At 41.1% G+C, this 18057-nt stretch overlaps 2 protein-coding genes across 18 annotated transcripts in view; one reads left to right on the forward strand and one right to left on the reverse strand.

Annotated features, from left to right (window-relative positions):
• Positions 1-736: 736 nt before the first annotated feature.
• On the reverse strand, positions 737-2744 carry LOC121597534 (geranylgeranyl transferase type-2 subunit alpha). The gene is made up of 4 exons (XM_041923356.1): positions 2649-2744; positions 2350-2582; positions 2088-2269; positions 737-2018 (listed from the first exon to the last, which is right to left on the reverse strand). The coding sequence occupies exons 1-4, from the start codon at positions 2649-2651 to the stop codon at positions 841-843; spliced, it is 1596 nt and encodes a 531-aa protein (XP_041779290.1). The 5' UTR covers positions 2652-2744; the 3' UTR covers positions 737-840.
• Positions 2745-3099: 355 nt separating this feature from the next.
• Positions 3100-18057, forward strand: part of LOC121596416 (neural-cadherin) — a 270549-nt gene continuing 255591 nt past the window's right edge. For 12 of the 17 annotated variants that reach the window (XM_041921323.1, XM_041921332.1, XM_041921333.1 and 9 more), the window contains exon 1: positions 3100-3296. The gene's annotated coding sequence lies outside the window, so the exon portion shown is untranslated. The remainder of the gene's footprint in view (positions 3297-18057) is intronic. The other 5 variants (XM_041921325.1, XM_041921329.1, XM_041921328.1 and 2 more) reach the window with 5 other exon arrangements.

The raw sequence follows: 18057 nt of genomic DNA on the forward strand, positions 1-18057 counted from the left end.
ACTATGTTCAAAGGCATCATTTCTGTATTTTCCTATTTATTCCTGAACATTTTAAACATGTTTTAAAATTAGGTTCAGATTATTTTGTATCCATATTGGTGTGCAAATGCGTCCTACAATGTTCCTGCAATAAATAAACATGAAACAAATCGATTTGAAACAAAACATGAGTTTAGCAGGTCGTCCATACGATTTGAAAACAAATTATAGGCCCAGGCCTAAGAGCAAGCATAGCGTATACTCAGCTGGAAAAGGAGGTTGCGATCATATCCTTATAAATCTTTTACTAGGAGTAATTGAACGGATATGAATAAATCATTAATTGTATCCTGTACTTTTTAGTAATCTGTTATATTAATTGTCTTGTCTTGTCTTCGGGCGTCCTGTTTTTTATACATCAGATATCAGTGTTAAGCACTTAAGGCAAATAGTTGCATGCAAATAAATAAATTTCTCCAAATGTTCAACAAAGATTACCAAAATCTGAAGCAAAAATAATTTTAACGTTGGAATTAGTTCCTGTTTCATTCCCTTTTTCTAGCACGAAGTGTTACATTAATTCAATACACAAACCAGTAACGACGTAAGCACGCATCCCGTTACTGGTTCTCGTATCGGGAGTATAAACAGATAACGGCTGTAACACAAAAAGCGTTACCAGTACTTTTGCTATTTGATACTAGATGGCGCTGACATGAAAATCGTGTTTTCTCTTGATTGAATTGAAATAGAAAATTGTCGTTCTGTTTTATTTTCGTGTGAGTTGTAGAAATATTTATTTGTGCTCATTTTTCCCATTATATAAGCCATGTTTAGTTTTTTAAACAAAAAGGAATGTACTTAAAGCACCAAGCTCTCAACTTTGGTAGGCAGCTCCTTTGCTAATTGTTGTTGCTCGTTACCATTGTGGATTATTTCTTCCGCCAACGGTAATTTCAGCACCGTCGTATCCAGCTCCTCCGCATTGTTCGTCAAGTTAAGCCGTCGACAAAACACCAAATCACGCAACACTCCCAAATTTCGATTTACGAGCCGATTTTCACTCAGATTGATAGCATCTGCCGTGGCGAGGTAGGGAGTGTAGTGTACAACACTCAATTGAAGTCCGGAAAGATCGATTCCCTCACTCAATGTACCAGCTTCGATCCACTGTTCTAGCCGATTTTCAATCGCCCATTTGCTGGCAAGATCAAGATAATATCCTTTCCGAAGTTGGTCCACCGTTTCCAGCTTCGTCAGATGTTGGCGTATTGTTTCGTGATAGCCACGACGATCGATGGCTTTCATTAGCAGGGCAGCGGTGAGCAGCGTCCACTTGCTGTCCGGTTCGTACTCTAGCAGCTCGAGGCAGGAGGCGAGTTGGGCCTTCAGCACATCCACAATGGCCGACCCGAATTCGTATCCGAACTTTGGTTTCTTTACACCGACCGCACCCTCCGCCTGTATGGTTTGCAGCTGAAGGGTGAGCTCTTTTGTATCAGGCGTGACGATTGAAACCATTCCTGGGTTGCTATCTTGTTTAATGGCAAACGCGCTTTTAAGCGTCCATGTCGTATCAAACGTGTTCCCGTCGGTAGCTGGCATCCAATTGCTTGCATCGTTGCAATTATCACAGCAAGAAACTGTAAGCTTGTATCCACCCGTTGCCAGATTGATCGGTTTGCTGAAGGACAGTACGGCCAGGTTTTGCTTGGCATCGATACGGCAAGCGGCCAGATCGAGCTCGGGTTGTGCATAGCCTAGCAGCCAGCGCTGGTAGAACCACGCGCTGCTATCGTTCGGATCGGTAAATGCCGCCGTAAGCACGAGTTCCAGCTCTTCTTTCAGTTTTTCTTCGCTGATCGGACGCGATGGATCTTCCACGTTCGGGTAGAGCAGCGGTAGCAGCTTGCTGCGATAATGCCACGACGAGTAGTTGGAGAAGTTTTTCTCAATCTTCTCCGTACAGAAGGTGAACTCTTTCTCCGGAGTCACGCCTGCCTTTTCCACCACGTAACGTCGATAGTCCCAGCAGTGGACTGTGATTGAGGGAGTAAAGAAAACATAGCATTAGGACTGCTCTAACGACGTGTCTACATTGCACTTACAGTTACGCTCATCCAGCTTGAGGTACTTGGTGCATAGGTCTACCTCCTTCTGCCAGTCTGCCTTTGGTGCATTCTCCAGTATCCAGCAACGATGGTGCCAGGCGCAGTACGATTTTGGATTCACCATCAGGCACATTTCCGTAAATCCAAGATCCTTATCGAACACCGCGGAGCTATCCTCACTGGGTGTTTGCATCGGCATTAGAACATAACATACCGATGAGTCATCCTAACTCGGTCGAGGACAATAAAATTCACTCACCCCTCTGGCCGCGCCAGTATGCACAAGCGACGCAGGTTCCACAACGTAGCTATATCCGGATTGCTGCTCAACAGTTTCGCCGTTAGCTCCATCATTTCGGCATCGTATTCTTGCGCAGTTTTCTTCTCCAAAATACGTCCCATCGCTGCGCGGAACATCTTCACTTTTTGTTGCTGTTCCAGCTTCTTCCGAGCCGCCTCTTCAGCGCTCGTGCGGACTTTTAAACGACCATGCTAAGGAAAGGTATGTATTTGTGATGAATGGTGTACATGTTTTAAGATTTCTAACGATTTACGTACCATTTTGATACAATTTCTAACGCGTTTTCGTAGATGCGAGCAAAGCAGAGGGTTTGTTTTGGTGATTTGTTATTTTTTGTTGCCCAGAGTTTGACATTCGGGCTAATTGTCACCCAAGCAACATATATCCAATTGCTTAGTACTGTGGACTTGTAGTTAAGAATAGGTGGTCAAATTTAGGTTTATATTTGATTTTACAACGCAGATAGATTTTTTCATAACAAATTCCACATAAAAATATCAAAATTATTATCAATATCAACAAATAATTTCCGTTGAAGCAAGAATGAGCTGCCAATAGACTTTAACTGTGTAATTCTTCCGTTTTGTCCAGTTGGTTCATGCACTTTCGCTCAATGTCCGGTTAAAAAATCAACAAACCAATTGGTGTCGGAATATCCGTGCCAAGGTACAAACGAGTCACGGATAAGCGAGCGCAAGTAGTTTGAAATCAGACGTTGAATGGAGAGGAGGAGTTGTCGCTCGCCGGAATTGAAAAGTGCGTGCGCGTTTTGTTTAGATGTGCGGGTAATTAGTAAAACAATAGTAACGTTCTAACGTGCGTAAGTGTTTGTGCGTGCTTTACGAGCAGATTTTTTTCGATCGGAGTTCGTGTGTATAAGCATAATAATGTAAAATTCATTCCAAGTGAGTGTGCTACGAAGATTCTCCCACGCATGGCGCGGGTTATTGATTTTTGTGTTTTGTTACATTGCATGCGTGTGTAGAGTATGTAGTGCACAAATGAGTTTTGCTAAACAAAATAAAAGAATGCCAAAAATATCGTGCTTGTGGTGGCAATTGTGCGTGTGCGTGTACCGGCAAAATGCCGGCTATACTTGGCGCGGTTACCATTGCCGGTGCTTCGGTTGTGTTGCGTACAGTGTTTGAATTTTGCACTATTTTATCAATATCAGTGTTGGCGCTACTATCAAACTGTGAACATCGTGTGGTGAAAAATAGTGCCAGGCTATAAATGTATGAAATTAGAAGGCAAATATGGCCGGTGAACAGGAAAAACATGGCCTGCTCTGTGCGCGGCAGCTGTTGTTGTGTCGTCGTCGGTGTGTGGTGTGTGTTGTACCGCTTTTAAACGACGCGCGTTTGAACGTGAAAAGATGCGATATTTGAACCCGTTGGGGGAGCGAGCGATGAAGATGCTGCTGCCGATACTTTAAGGCGGTTTATTTATATTTTCCCGCTTCTTGAGTTGCGTGTTGTATTCCGTTCTTCTGCTTCTGCTGCTCTGCTCCCGAATGGTTTCATCTGGGGCTCGAAGATCGTGACCTCCCTGTGAGGCGACGTGCGCTTGAGGGAGGAGGGTTGATGTTGAACCTTGAACGTTTTGGACGAGCGACGACATGCCGGGCGTCGGCACATACATGCTTGGAGTTAGGCTGGAGTGTGTAAATACAGATCAACGCAACTTTTGCCGTGGAGCTTGTTTCCAGGTTTGTAGTTACTATTCCTTCCGTAGTTTCATATTCATTACAGTATAAATTATTATTGTTGGCATCTTTGTTCATCAAATATTATATTCAGTTTACGTTACAAAGGGTTACAATGGACGCATTTTTAAGTGCGGCACTACAACAAGCCCTGCTTTGGTCAATTGTGGTCAGTGAATATCGGGCAGTGGCGGCAATGAAACATCGGTCAAGTAATATTTTCAGCTATCTTCTGACTTTGAGGCTTGCAGCTAGTCGATTGAAGCGTCGTTGCGGACACTCTTCAGATATCTTTAGTATAAAAAAGTGTGCAATTGAAAAGACGTAGATTGTGTGAGCTCCATTTGAAGTCAAACATTCTCTATGGCTCATCAAAATGACTAAGTAGCTTCCGAATGCCAATGCCAACATGATGCTGAAATTAAATTATTATTATTTCTAGTCATTAGTGTTGGTCCATAGTTGCATTGATACATGTACAGTCAGTCCAAAAAGTATTTGTCTAGCTGAATATTTCACAGAAAAAGGCGAATTTTGGCCGCAATACGTATGGGGCGATAATGATGAGGTTTGATAAAGGGACCATCAATACACACGTTTTGCTAAAAAATAAGCATTTAAATAGTGCAATAGCAACCAAAATACATAAAAACTAAAAAAAAAGTCGTTTGATGGGCGCGCAAAAAGTATTCGTCCATCTAGCTTTTTAATTATTTACACTGGACAAACACTACGTAGACGTGAATAAAATTTATTATTATCAATCAGCTAGTTACTTCAATCTAAACTAATGCATTTCTGTTGTTTCAATTGCACTTCAAGCGATCAGAGAATCACTAAAGGCGGGGAAGTTAAATGAATGGAGCATGATGGCGAAAATTGTATCTTACAGGGTTTTCGAGGATTATATAGACATGTTCAGCGAGTTGTAGATTCGTTCAGGCATATAATAGACTCTTTCAGCGAGATATAGAATTGTTCGGAAGTAGGCGTAGACATGTTCGGTTATACTGTAGAGCTGTCACTTTCGTGCCCCTTGGACTGCAGCTTGGATCATTCTCATCAGGAGGTAAACAAACAGTTTTCGAAAAAATAAGCTTTTTTCAACTAATTTATGTATTAAACAGCTTGGGTAATGATTATTAACTACTTTTAGGACTTTTAAGAATGAAAAATTGAACCCTGCGGCACAGTGTGTAAACAAAACAACTGACAGCTCTACAGAATCGCTGAACATGTCTACGCCTACTTCCGAACAATTCTATATCTCGCTGAAAGAGTCTATTATATGCCTGAACGAATCTACAACTCGCTGAACATGTCTATATAATCCTCAAAAACCCTGTAATCCTATGCATAACCTATCCTATCCAGTTTTGAAGGTTACAAAATGTTTGGAAGGCCTCGTTCCTTCATTTGATCAGAGTTTGGCCATTTTTCTGACACTTATTGTGTGACAAACTGCCATGTAAGCAGCCATATTTGACGGCTAATCTAACGAAAGAAGCGGTTTAATGTCCAAAAAATCAAATTTTACGAAGGAATAAGTACATTTTGTGATAGCCAATAAGATCAGGACAAGAGATGGGTCACATTTGGTTGATGGGTCATGCTGCATTTCATCGTAACTGGTCATGTAATAGCTTGAATGAGTGAGTTGTTACAATCATGTTTTGTTTGAATAATACCATACACAGAAAGTGGCCAAATCTGTTTAGGTGCAACAAATAATTAAGGAATTTATTTCAAATTAGGCTCTACTAACATATTAAAACATGTTTAAATCGCTAAGGTCATACGGCCAACGTCTACCATAGCGAAAACAGTCTACTAAGATGCAACATCAAAATCTCGTGTAACGGTAGCATCATGAAGTCATGATAGGCTCAGTGAGGTAAGGTGAGCTAGAAAAATGATTCAAAATGATAGGAGACGAGATGGGGAAACATATTAATGCAGTTTTTAAGTACTTTGAGTCCCAGTCCTGAGAAATTGTACTTAAAAAGTATCACATGTTTCAAGAACAGTCGAGCTGGAGAACATAAAGAGCATTGTCATTTGCCCGAAACGCCAAACCAGCTGAAACCAAACTAATGAAAATGATTTAGTAGACTCTCAATATGATATCAGATGCCTTTTTTTCAATGGAACTTGGTCACGTAGTCCGGAAATGCAATATTTCTACCAGAGAATAATTGGAACAAGTCTTGTAGGATGAGTAGGTCAAAAATACGCCTTTTTAAAGGTTCAAATGAGTTTTTGCGTTGTGCAGGTAGTCACCAATAGTCATAAATGCAATAAAAACACGATCAGGAAATTTTTTGATTCCATAACGTTTGTTTTCATACGCATATTATACCAAAAGTCTGATGGACGAATACTTTTTGCGCGCTCATCAAACGACTTTTTTTAATATTTTAAATAATTTAGTAGTTATTGCACTATTTTAATGGTTATTTTTAGCAATACGTGTGTATTGATAATCCCTTTATTAGCAAACCCCATGATTACTTTTACCACCCTTTGCCTATAGCGGCCATAATTCGCCTTTTTCTGCAAAATATTCAGCTAGACGAATACTTTTTGGACTGACTGTATGAATTTGTTAAATGACCTAGGTTTAGAATGTCAGTTATGTCAAAATCAACAATATGGCTTGGTTATTCTAATTGTTATGTGAAAATTGTATACCTATAAGCCATTGTACAATTGTCGCCCAATTTTGACTCTAAGGCTTAAATTTTTGACAGTGCGCATCAAATTTTTTCCTCTAAGGTACCAATTTTTGTCTGTAAGTCATAATTTTTTACTCTGGTAGAAATCATGCCAATTCTACAATGTATTTGAGCAGATTTATGAGAATTGTAATTTAGAATTGTAATTGTATGACAATTGTTATTGCAATTTGATTATACTTTTTATGAAAAATGGTGACATTTTATAAATTCTAAAGCTATTGTTTACAACTGAAAATACATGCCAACTTTTGCCACTCCATTTAAGCTTCCAAACTTGGCGTAAAAATTGTTATATTTAAAATGATATCAATGAAATTATTAACTACTTAATTTGAATTCAATAATGTTGGAACACACAATTTCAAACATTACGTTAAATTTTGTGAATAAAGCGATGACTCACAGTCAAAAATTGATATCTTAGAGACTTGAATTGATGCGCATTGTCAAAAGTTGATGCATTAGTGTCGCGCACACGAAAGTGTCTTTCGGAGCAGCAGCTTAAGACAGGCACAGTACACGCCGACTTAAGCACAATAATAACGCACCAACTGGTTCTTGGCAAATAATCGATTCATTAGTTTATTCAATTGATTTTATACTCTAAAAATGCTGACCGTCGTCGATCAGCATATTTTTCTTAGTCTATTCTTCTTAGCCTATTTTCCATTTAATCGTTAAACTAGCGCGCATCGCTGGCGCGTTGCATAACGTAGCTAGTCAGCATTTATTGACCTAGCAACGCTTTGTTTTTTAAGCCTAAATTGTCGTCAGCGACATCCCTCCCCCCGTAAGTCCTCGTAGGGGAGTTACAATTCTAGGTTTAAAGTGGGTGGCCTGCATGGAGGAGGACCAATATTTTGTTTTAGATATTTCTTGATTAACATCGCGGAAACCAAGATTACCGTAATAGAAACACTTAGTATGGTTATTGAGAAAAGTACATAGTTACTAGTTACCGATTCTACTTCGTTAGACTTATCTTCTTTTGATATGCTTAAATTTAACATGGGTTTAAAATATGCTCTAACTTGCTCAGATTTTATTAGCATCGTCGGTTGTATTTCGAACTTGCTCGTCAAATGCTACAGTCTAGTGACAAGGTTATGATTCCGATTGAGCAGCTTGGGGTAGTGAGTGTTTTGTTACATTTTAGTAATATCTTATCAGGGTTGGTAGAGAAGAACAGAATACTGTTTGGATTTGTAAGTTGTATAAATTCAGTGACTTCTGGCCCTATTTCCTTTGAACTACATCTGGTACCACTTTCTGTGTGTAGTAATGCTGATGCTATGCAGTCTGGTTCTCGTTGTATTATTTTCTCAGAAGATATGTAGTGCGATTCGTTCAGTTTAAAAATTTCCTTCGGGTATAAGTAACTAGTTTCGTTGATGGCTATTGTTTTTTCATGTATGTCTAAAATCGTATGATTGGCAAAGTTTGGAACGGCTATGACTTTAAACATCTCGTAATTTTCTATCGATACAATTATGTTTTTGATAGAAAAGACTATTTCACCCTCTTCTATTCTCCTATTGGTTATTTCCGAGTATTCTAAAACGTTATAATGACTTGCCATCTTTCTTCGTATAGTTTGTTTTAACATCTCTTCGTCCTCTAAATATAATTTGGTTGAATCTATTTCGTGATACTTATTTATCATGTCTTGTACTAGAGCGGTTGTAAGCATGATCGTTTCTTGTATATACTTTGTTAGAACTTCATTTTTGTTATGCTTAAATTCCTTGCTGAGAACATCTATACCATCATAGAGTTTGTCTATTCGGTGACGTAAATTTTCTGTTAACTCATTGTGTTTTTTATTTGTTTGGGTCAAACGTTCGGACACATGTGTAATTTTTGTATCCTCTGCTGCTCTGAAGGCTGCTAATTGCTCGTCTATGTCGTCTCCCCCGAACATGAAATCTTTTAGTATACCAAATATTCCCCGGAGCGTTTTGTCCTTTTGTGACTTATTCCTTGGATTAGTTGAATTGCATGGTTGCATTCGTGCTGAAGTGTAACTTTTAGATCCGAGAGTTCAGAGTCCGTACTATTAACGGAGTTCAATACTATGGTTAAGTGTTTTTTCAACGTTTGTAACGTATCCGTATCATTTTCCGGACGTGTCCCCGTATGGAATGTCGTTTCCCATGCTCCTTTTTTTAATAGGAGTGTCCCAATATGATCAAAATATATTCCTGGTTCAGGGATAGGTACGATCGATAAGCATTCGACTCTAAACAGTGCGGCTATGTATATTGTTATTTTAAGGATGAGCTCCATGATACGGGCCTAATTTTGAGCTTTTTTCCTTTTTGGTATTTGACTTGCTAGTTCTTCTGCTTTAGCTTTTATAACGTTAAGATTTGTTTCTTTCCTTTTTCCCCAATTTGAAAATGTTTGATCTCGTTTTACCTCGAGTACTGCTAGTTTTACAGTTGGCCTGTTAACTAAATTATTACCTACTTTGATTCGTGCTGAACGAGTCTGTCCGTCTACGCCAGTTACCAGCTCGCAGATTCGGCCTTTAAACCATTTTCCTTTCCTTTGTTCATCGGGAAACGTGACAATATCGCCTATTTGTAATGGTTTGGCCGGTTGAGTCCACTTCTCTCGTTTAGAAAGCTTTGGGAGATACTCAGCTATCCACCGTCGCCAATATTGTTGTGTGATTGCCTGGGCCCTTTTCCAATCGGACCGTACCAATTCTGTTTTGGTGATATCTGAGATATTCGGCTCTGCCTCGCCGGAACAACCTAGCAAGAAATGAGCTGGAGTTAGGGGCTCGTCATCTTCTCGTTCTAGTGTTAAGTGAGTCAATGGTCGATTATTTGTTAGGAACTCTATCTCAGTTAGTATTGATCTGAGAACGTGTTCTTTATAACTCTCAGCCATGGGAAGCAGACTCTTGATTTCTCCAACCATTCGCTCCCACGCACCTCCAAAATGAGGGGCGCCTGGTGGGTTAAAGATCCATTCTATGCCTTCTGAGGCACATCGATATCTTATTTGTTTCATCTCATTGTCGGCTCCGACAAAGTTGGTCCCATTATCGCTGTATAGGAAAGATACCTTTCCTCTTCTGTATTGTAAATTTTTTAAGCAAACAATAAAGGTGCTTGCCGTTAGATCAATGGCTATTTCTATATGGATTGCTCTTGTGGTTAAACACGTAAATATAACACCCCACCTTTTTTCTGACCGTCTGCCTATCGTAACGAATAGGGGGCCGAAGTAATCTACTCCACAATGCGTAAATGGTTTTTTAAACACTGCTGTTCTACATGTTGGCAGTGGTGCCATTATTGGTGGGATTGGTTTAGCTCGTGCGTTTTTGCAGTATTGACATTTGTTTATTACGTGCTTAAGACTGCTTCTGAGATCTATCACCCAGAATTTTTGACGAACTGCAACCATCACTGATTCGCTCTTCTGGTGGTAGTACCTCTCATGATAATGTTGTAGGATAAGGTTTGTAATGTGATGCCCTTTTGGTAGGACAATAGGGCTACGTGCGTTAAATTGAAGAAATTTAACGTGTTCAAGTCTTCCTCTAGAACGCATGATCCCATCTTGGTCCAACATAGGGCACAGGCACCTAACTTTACTGCTGCCATTAATCGGGTTCTTCAATGAGAGTTGTATCATCTCCGTTTGAAAGCTTTCCCATTGAGCCTTTTTTATTAAGTGGCGCTCAGCTAAGTCAAGGGTAGCTTTATCGATTGCTGTCGAAAATGACAGGGATTTAGCCTTACTTTTTAACCAATCCAAGTACTTTAGTGCGTACGCTACCGATCGTTTTAGACGGTGCCAGTTGGAACACCATTCGACGGAAATGGCGTCATAATCTATTCTTTCCACTGTTCTCGAAGTGTTTACCCTTTTCCGGTCTTCAAATGTGTCCGGAATGTCTGGTGTTAGTGTTTTTATTTCTAAATTTTTGAGAAAGTCGGGACCATTTAACCATATTGACTTTTTCTTACAAGTTTTTGTAGCTTCGTCAGCAGGGTTTTCTGCAGATGCTACCCAGTTCCACTGCTTCGGAGAGTTGAACTCCAAAATTTCTCCGATTCTCAGGGCTACGAACTGATTATATGTTCTAGGCTCTGAGTTAAGCCAAGCTAGAACTGTTTTTGAATCGGTCCAAAAGAATTCTGTTTGAACCTTTAACCGCAATTCCCTCTTGATTGATTCGTTTAGGCGAGTGCCTAGCACTGCCCCTTGCAATTCAAGCCTAGGGATCGACAGTGGTTTGGTAGGAGCGACTCTTGATTTTGCGGCCACGATACTTATGTCGATGCCTAAGTCGTGGACTGTCCTAAGATACGTAACCGCGGCAAAGGCTTTTTCTGACGCGTCTACGAAAGTATGGAGCTCCCTGATCTTTACGTTATTTCCAATCGAAAAACATCTAGGTATAGATATGTTGATCGAGTTTTCGATTCGGCTTATCCAGTTTTCCCATTTTTCCTTTATGGACTGTGTGATTTCGTCATCCCAGTCTAGTTTAGTTTTCCAAAGATCTTGCATCAAAATTTTACCTTCAACAGTAATGTTGGCAAGATGACCTAGAGGATCGTAGATTTTCATTATATATGAGAACATCTGACGTTTCGTTAATTTTTTAATATCTGCCTTTTTAAACTTGTAGGCAAAGACGTCAGACTCTTTGTCCCAAATCAATCCCAACACTTTATCGAAGTTTTGATTTTTCTCCTCTATGCCAAGTACACTTTTCTCAGATAACCTGTTGGTTGGAATGCTTTTCTCTACTTCTTTTGAGTTGGAAAAGAAGTTTCTCATAAAGAATTTAGCATCATCATGTATTTTACACACCTCCGAGATAGTATTCACGGCTGTATCAATATCTGGATAACTATCTAGTCGTAGTCGTAGTACGTAGTCATCTACGTAGTGATTTTCAATAATCGCTTTTACTGCCTGGGGATAAATATTTTTGTAACGCAGTGCGTTCTCGTTCTTCACAAACTGAGCACAAGTTGGTGAACAAGTTGCCCCAAATGTCATCACTTGCATAACGTAAACTTGAGGAACGTCAGAAGGCGATTCTCGAAATAGAAATCTTTGAGCGTCTTGATCTTCCCGTCTCACCTTTACCTGGTGATACATTTCCTTGATATCTCCTGAACAGCCTATTTTGTGTTCCCTGAAGCGGACTAGCACTCCGAACAGGGACGCAGTAAGATCTGGGCCGGAAAGAAGTTGAGAATTAAGGGATATATTTTGATTTTTTGCAGCCGCGTCGAATACTAAACGTGGTTTGGGAATGGGTTTATTATGGTTTATCACGGAAAAGTGGGGAATATAGTTTATTTTCCCGTTCAATTGCAGCAGTTCCATTGGTGTCGCCTTACGTGCATATCCCTTTTCAATGTATGCGTTTATTTCTTTATGATACCATGATTTTAAGTTTGGATCCCTTTCCATTGCCTTCTCTTGACTTTTTAAGCGCGTAAGCGCTTGTCCGTAACTATCTGGCAATTTAGGATTGTCGGTTTTCCATACTAAACCAATTTCGTATCCGTCGCCAGTATTTTTAAGCGTTTCTTTCATAATCTTTAACGCTCTTTTGTCTTCTTCAGAGGCACGGGTTGGAGTAGGTTTAACTCCAAATTCCTCTGTAGAAAAGAAACCACGCAAGATTTGCATCATGTTCTTGTTTTCTTCTTCGTACGTCTCTGTCATCACAAATGAGTTCTCTGTGACATTTGGCGTATTCGTTCCCCCAAAAATGACCCAACCAAGCCTCGTTTCATGGGCAATTGGTTCGTTTGGTCTACCTTCTCGATATTTTGCACCATGGCAAAGATACGAATGTGGAAGGCCTAGTAGCACGGTAGGCCTCGCATCTGCATAGCTAGAGATACTAATGCCTTTCAAATGTTTAAATTTTCTTTGCAAAAACGGAGCATCTATGCTTTGAACGGGAAGGTTAAGTTCCCTTACACTTCTGAGACCTTTAACTTGGAATTTTCTTTTGTTAGCTCCCTCTACTGTTATGGGAACTATCCTACTTTCTGTCTCTTTTTGAATGCTTCCGTCCGTCCAGGAGAGAGTTAGCGGTCTTTTTGGTCCGTGAACGTTTAGTTCTTTTCGGACACTTTCCAAAATGAGGCTAGTTGAAGAGCCAGGATCCATGAATGCATAAGTTTCGAATTTTCTTTCATTGTGGTGCAAAGTGATGGGCACGATCTGATAGAACAGATTATTCTTTTCCTGATGGCAATTTATTTTGTTTGTAGGTTGCCCTTCTACCAGATTTCTTTTATGAAACATACTATGATGCCTTTTGCCGCAACCGTATACATTACATTGTGGTGGTAGGCGACAGTTTTGGGCGTTATGGTTGCTGTACTTGCAGCAATTGGTGCAAATTCTATGCCGAATGAAAAGAGATAATTTTTCATCGGGCGTCTTACCGTTCAATTGTCGGCAACGAGTGGTTTCATGAAGAAATCCACAAATTAGACATATCGTTTCCTTTTCTGGCCCTTTATGACGATGCTGCATGTTTTGACGGTTCGACCTTTCTTGTTTGGTTACTCCTTCGTTCGCGGCCAGTATAATGGCCAGTTCTTCAGAGGGTTTCAGCCATTCTGCTAGGTCTTCTAGCGTAAGATTCTTATTATCTTGTTTCCTACTTATTGTGTGTTTCAACCATTCGTTCCGAAGTTCGGTTGAAAACCTTGATGTCAAATCGTTTAGCAGCCTCTGATCATTCAAAAAACCTTCTTGTTTCAACAACACCATGTTATCAATGAGATTGCGCAAAGCGTTGGAAAATTCTAAAAATGCTGAGGGATTATCTGTCGTTATGTGCTTTACTGCTAGTAATTCTAACAGTAAAGACTTGTAAATGCTTTCAGCATTTCCAAACATTTTGTCGAGCCTGTTTAATACAAGCGGAACGTTTTCTGGGTTAAGCATTAACCCGCTAACCGCACGAAGTGCTTCGCCTTTCAGATGCCTTTGCAGCCTATTCATGTTTTCTAAATTTGAAAACTTACAGGCTCGGGAAGTTTCTTCGTAGGCTTGTTTAAATTGAGGCCAGCATTTATAGCTTCCATCGAAATCTGGAAGCTTTGAAAGTGTTACTTTCGAGTCCTTAGAACACAACGATTGAACCATTTTGTCTAAACTCTGAGTTAACAGTTTTACGTCTAAACTTGTCATTGGTTTTTCATTGACCTCTTCTGATTTTTTGTTTTGTATCTCTTCTTGTAGCCGTTTTAGCTCTTCTTCTATTCTTACTTTTTCTTTTTCTTTTTCTTCTTCATTTGTCATTTTTTCTTTCAGCAGTTTTTGCGTTTGCATTAGTGCTGACCTATATTCCTGCCGTTCAACTTCCCTATCTTTACACTTTTTGCATAAAAAATCTTTAACAGGTGATTTTATATCTAAGCATGACAAATGAAACCACCTGTCGCAATCAATACAAGTTATCAGTTTCCCTATCTCATCTGGGTTCGTGCATAATTTGCAGTGCCCATTCGGATTCTTTTTAAAATCATATTCCATCTTGAACTCACCCTGGTTCAGATCCGCTTCAGCAGAGTCAACTCCTATTCGGCTGGTCAGGGACGGCTGGATCGGGAGTGATGTCTTCACTGCTGCTTGTTGGTCTTCTCAGGATCAAATACGACGTCTTCTGTATTACGTGCCGGTTGCCCTCAAACCGAGAACGATGGTTGACTCAACCGGAACGATGTTTTCTTAGCGGTGGGTCGGCGGTCATACACACGACGGTCATACACACGATGGATACACTCGTCACAATTAATTTCATCAATTTGCTCTTCCTACGTTGCACTGCGTCGGATGCCTTATGCAATATTTAGCTCGCGGCACACGTGTTTCGTTATGCAGACTTTTATAATCACGTTTCGTCGGAGTTAACGTCCGATACTTGCGACGCACGCGTTTTACGATAACTGTTTTTTTTTTTTTCAACTGGCGCTAAACTGACGGTGTCATGTTGTGTTGCGAGAACGGATGCACCTTTCGAAGCTCGCGGCGTACACGTATTGGTCACCTTTTCACTAGTTCAGCATTTGCCTCATACGTTGGCAGTATCGAGTTCACTTTCGATTGCGTCACTTCACTAGCGGTAATGACCGCGTTCTATGCTCTGTTGTGTCGTTGCACTTACAGTTATTTTGCACTCACTCACCGCCGAGGCGCTTCTCGGGTTTTGCTTCGTCGGCAACTGGTGCGTGGCCCTTCTTCCTGGGCTGGCTGTCGTATATCGGCTACGCCGGATCGTCGTCCGTCGCCGTTGTTTCACTATCACAACCCTGCTTGGGTTGCTGTGGGGTCTATTCACGCCTCTACGGGCTTGTTACTACTTCGGGTTTTTATTTCCCGATTTATTTGACTACTTGCCGAACCGTTGGTTGATGCGTCCTCTCTGGAGCCACCATTTGTCGCGCACACGAAAGTGTCTTTCGGAGCAGCAGCTTAAGACAGGCACAGTACACGCCGACTTAAGCACAATAATAACGCACCAACTGGTTCTTGGCAAATAATCGATTCATTAGTTTATTCAATTGATTTTATACTCTAAAAATGCTGACCGTCGTCGATCAGCATATTTTTCTTAGTCTATTCTTCTTAGCCTATTTTCCATTTAATCGTTAAACTAGCGCGCATCGCTGGCGCGTTGCATAACGTAGCTAGTCAGCATTTATTGACCTAGCAACGCTTTGTTTTTTAAGCCTAAATTGTCGTCAGCGACAATTAGAGACAAAAAACATGATACGAAGTCAAAAAATAATGTGCGAGAGACAAAAATAGGTGAAAATAGAGTCAAAATTTATCGGCAACGACTGTAAACTGTCCAGAAAGCTTCAATGAAATGAATGCTGGTGTGTTGTTATTGAGCAAATGTTATCCAAACTTACACTGCAATTGGCAAGAGAATTAATCACCGATACAAGGTCCTCCCTTTGGTCGACGACTAATTTACAGTTGGTGTGCTAAACATGAAGATGATCTTAATGTCACTGGTTCTAGTGACTTTCGTTACCGAGGTTATCAGTACCAGAAACTGCGCAACATTCCAACGATTGGAAAGAATTTCATCAAAAACCGAAGTATTGCGATAATCACCTTTGCTTCGTTATCAGAATGTTATCATGAGTCAAATGTTAACTCAATAAAAATATGGCCAAATGACGGAATGTGTACAGCGTCCAAAGCACAGCTAATCCTCGCGTGCAACAATCACATTTTTTTAGAACATTATTTATGATTTCTTACGAGAGGAAGAATATTTAATTTGGCTTGTAGTGAGCCATGATCTAACATTGATCTTGGTACTTTTACGATCCATGTTTGCGATTAACGGTCTTTCGAGACTGTACTGGCTGGGTTTCTGCCCGTAAACTCTTTTCTTCTAAACAATTCCTTCATAACACACCGCAAATTTTATGAACATGCGCGATGGGGGAATGTTTGAGCATCCATCAGGGGAGACCACAGTTGTCACGTTTGATCTGCGCATACAACAACATCGGCGCGCAGAGACGATCACCCATTTGCGCGTTCCCGGCATCGGGCATCGTGCAATGATGGTCTTCACTTTTTCCCCCCGGATGCATTACTCCGTTTGGGTGCAATAAAAGTAGCTAAAATGAAGAGAAAAAATGTATGTATACACACACTGCAATACACACAAAACAAACAAAACGCAACACACGCACGCGCGCATCCACTCTGTAAGATATTAAAATTCAGAGCTACGAAAAGCATCGCACACAAGTATCCGATGCGTCTTAAATTCAAAGGCTGAAAGAGCGTGCACATGTGTCTCTTGCGAGCATGGAATAGTGTTTTAGCGTGCCGCTGGACAACATGCTCCCCGTCAGTGGTATGTTCGATGGAGAAACAGCCAAGCAAAGCGGAGCAGAAGAGGAATTCGAAGACGAGCAGCGTTAGCTCTTTACATACGGGAAGCATAAACCACAGCTTCCGCAACGAGCGAATGAGAGATAGAGAGAGTGAGAGACCCGGCCAGTGCGAAAATACCTTTGAGAGGTATCCAAACCTCCAACTTTAGAAGCAAACACACGAGCACGAGACGAGAAAAGATACACAATTCGGCGAAACGCGAGCAAGCATAAGAAGGTGAACCATCAGGGCAAAAATCAAAACACCCTATCACATTGCTTGCACTTTTTTGTCGGTCGTTTTGGGTGAATGCTTTGGAGCTTGAATGAGATTTTTGTTTCCCATTTCGTTCCCAGACGCTGCGGTTGTGGTGATCGTCCCCTGGTATCCCCATTCCATGCCCCGCATGTCGTCCAGCTATGGCAGAAACGTGGTAATGCGTCGCCGTTAGGTGAATTGTTTATTGCCCGAACCCTTGACCTGTGGGGAGAGCCCCGCTGGCCGTTGTTTGTTGTGATCGCGTCCGTGGCGTACGATCTCAAGGTGTGATTTTTCATCTCGCCGTGCGTGCGTTTATCGCTCTTTCTTCCCATCTGCACCTGCTAATGATGCCGACCTTTTCCTTATTCGCCCGTGACCGGGAGAAGCAACCGTACCGATGACCCTTTCCTGTTCCCGGGGGCACCTCGACTAGGGTGGTTTTGCTTTTTTATTGAGACGCGTGTGCGTGTATTTTGAAATTTTTGTGTGTTTGGTTTTTGGTATCTTTCCATGGCATTATCACGTAAACATGCGTTTTTCTTTTCGAAGTTTCACAGCAAGGCAGGGGTGAAGCGTACGTATCGTTTTTTTCCGTTTTAAGGGCATTGCGCGTATGCGAGACACTTTCATGAAAAATGATCCTGCTCCATGGTAAAGCTACGGGGTGGAAGACACACGGACGCGCCCGTGGTTCATCAATTATGCTGCACAGACAATTGTCTCTAGCACGTTGCAGCATCCATCACTCAAACACGCGCAGCGCCGTGGTGTGTGCGTCAGTTAACTATGCGCGCCCGCCCATGGGTCGTGGTGTATTGGAATGTGATGGACGTTCCGTACCGAGCATTCCAATCACCGACCGGCCAACGCATGCGACAGCTTAGCTATTTCTGATGGTTTTATGTCGAAGACGAAAGAAACAATGATCCATCGTGTGCTGGCAGTTCGGCGTGTACCGAGGAAAGGGTTTCGAACGGAATTTACCTTCGCAGTTGTCTGTGTGTGCCGAATGCAAAATTTTCAGAAAAAGGATCATTTAGTTCTTCAATA

Source organism: Anopheles merus, chromosome 3R (assembly GCF_017562075.2).
Source record: "Anopheles merus strain MAF chromosome 3R, AmerM5.1, whole genome shotgun sequence".
Taxonomy (NCBI): domain Eukaryota; kingdom Metazoa; phylum Arthropoda; class Insecta; order Diptera; family Culicidae; genus Anopheles; species Anopheles merus.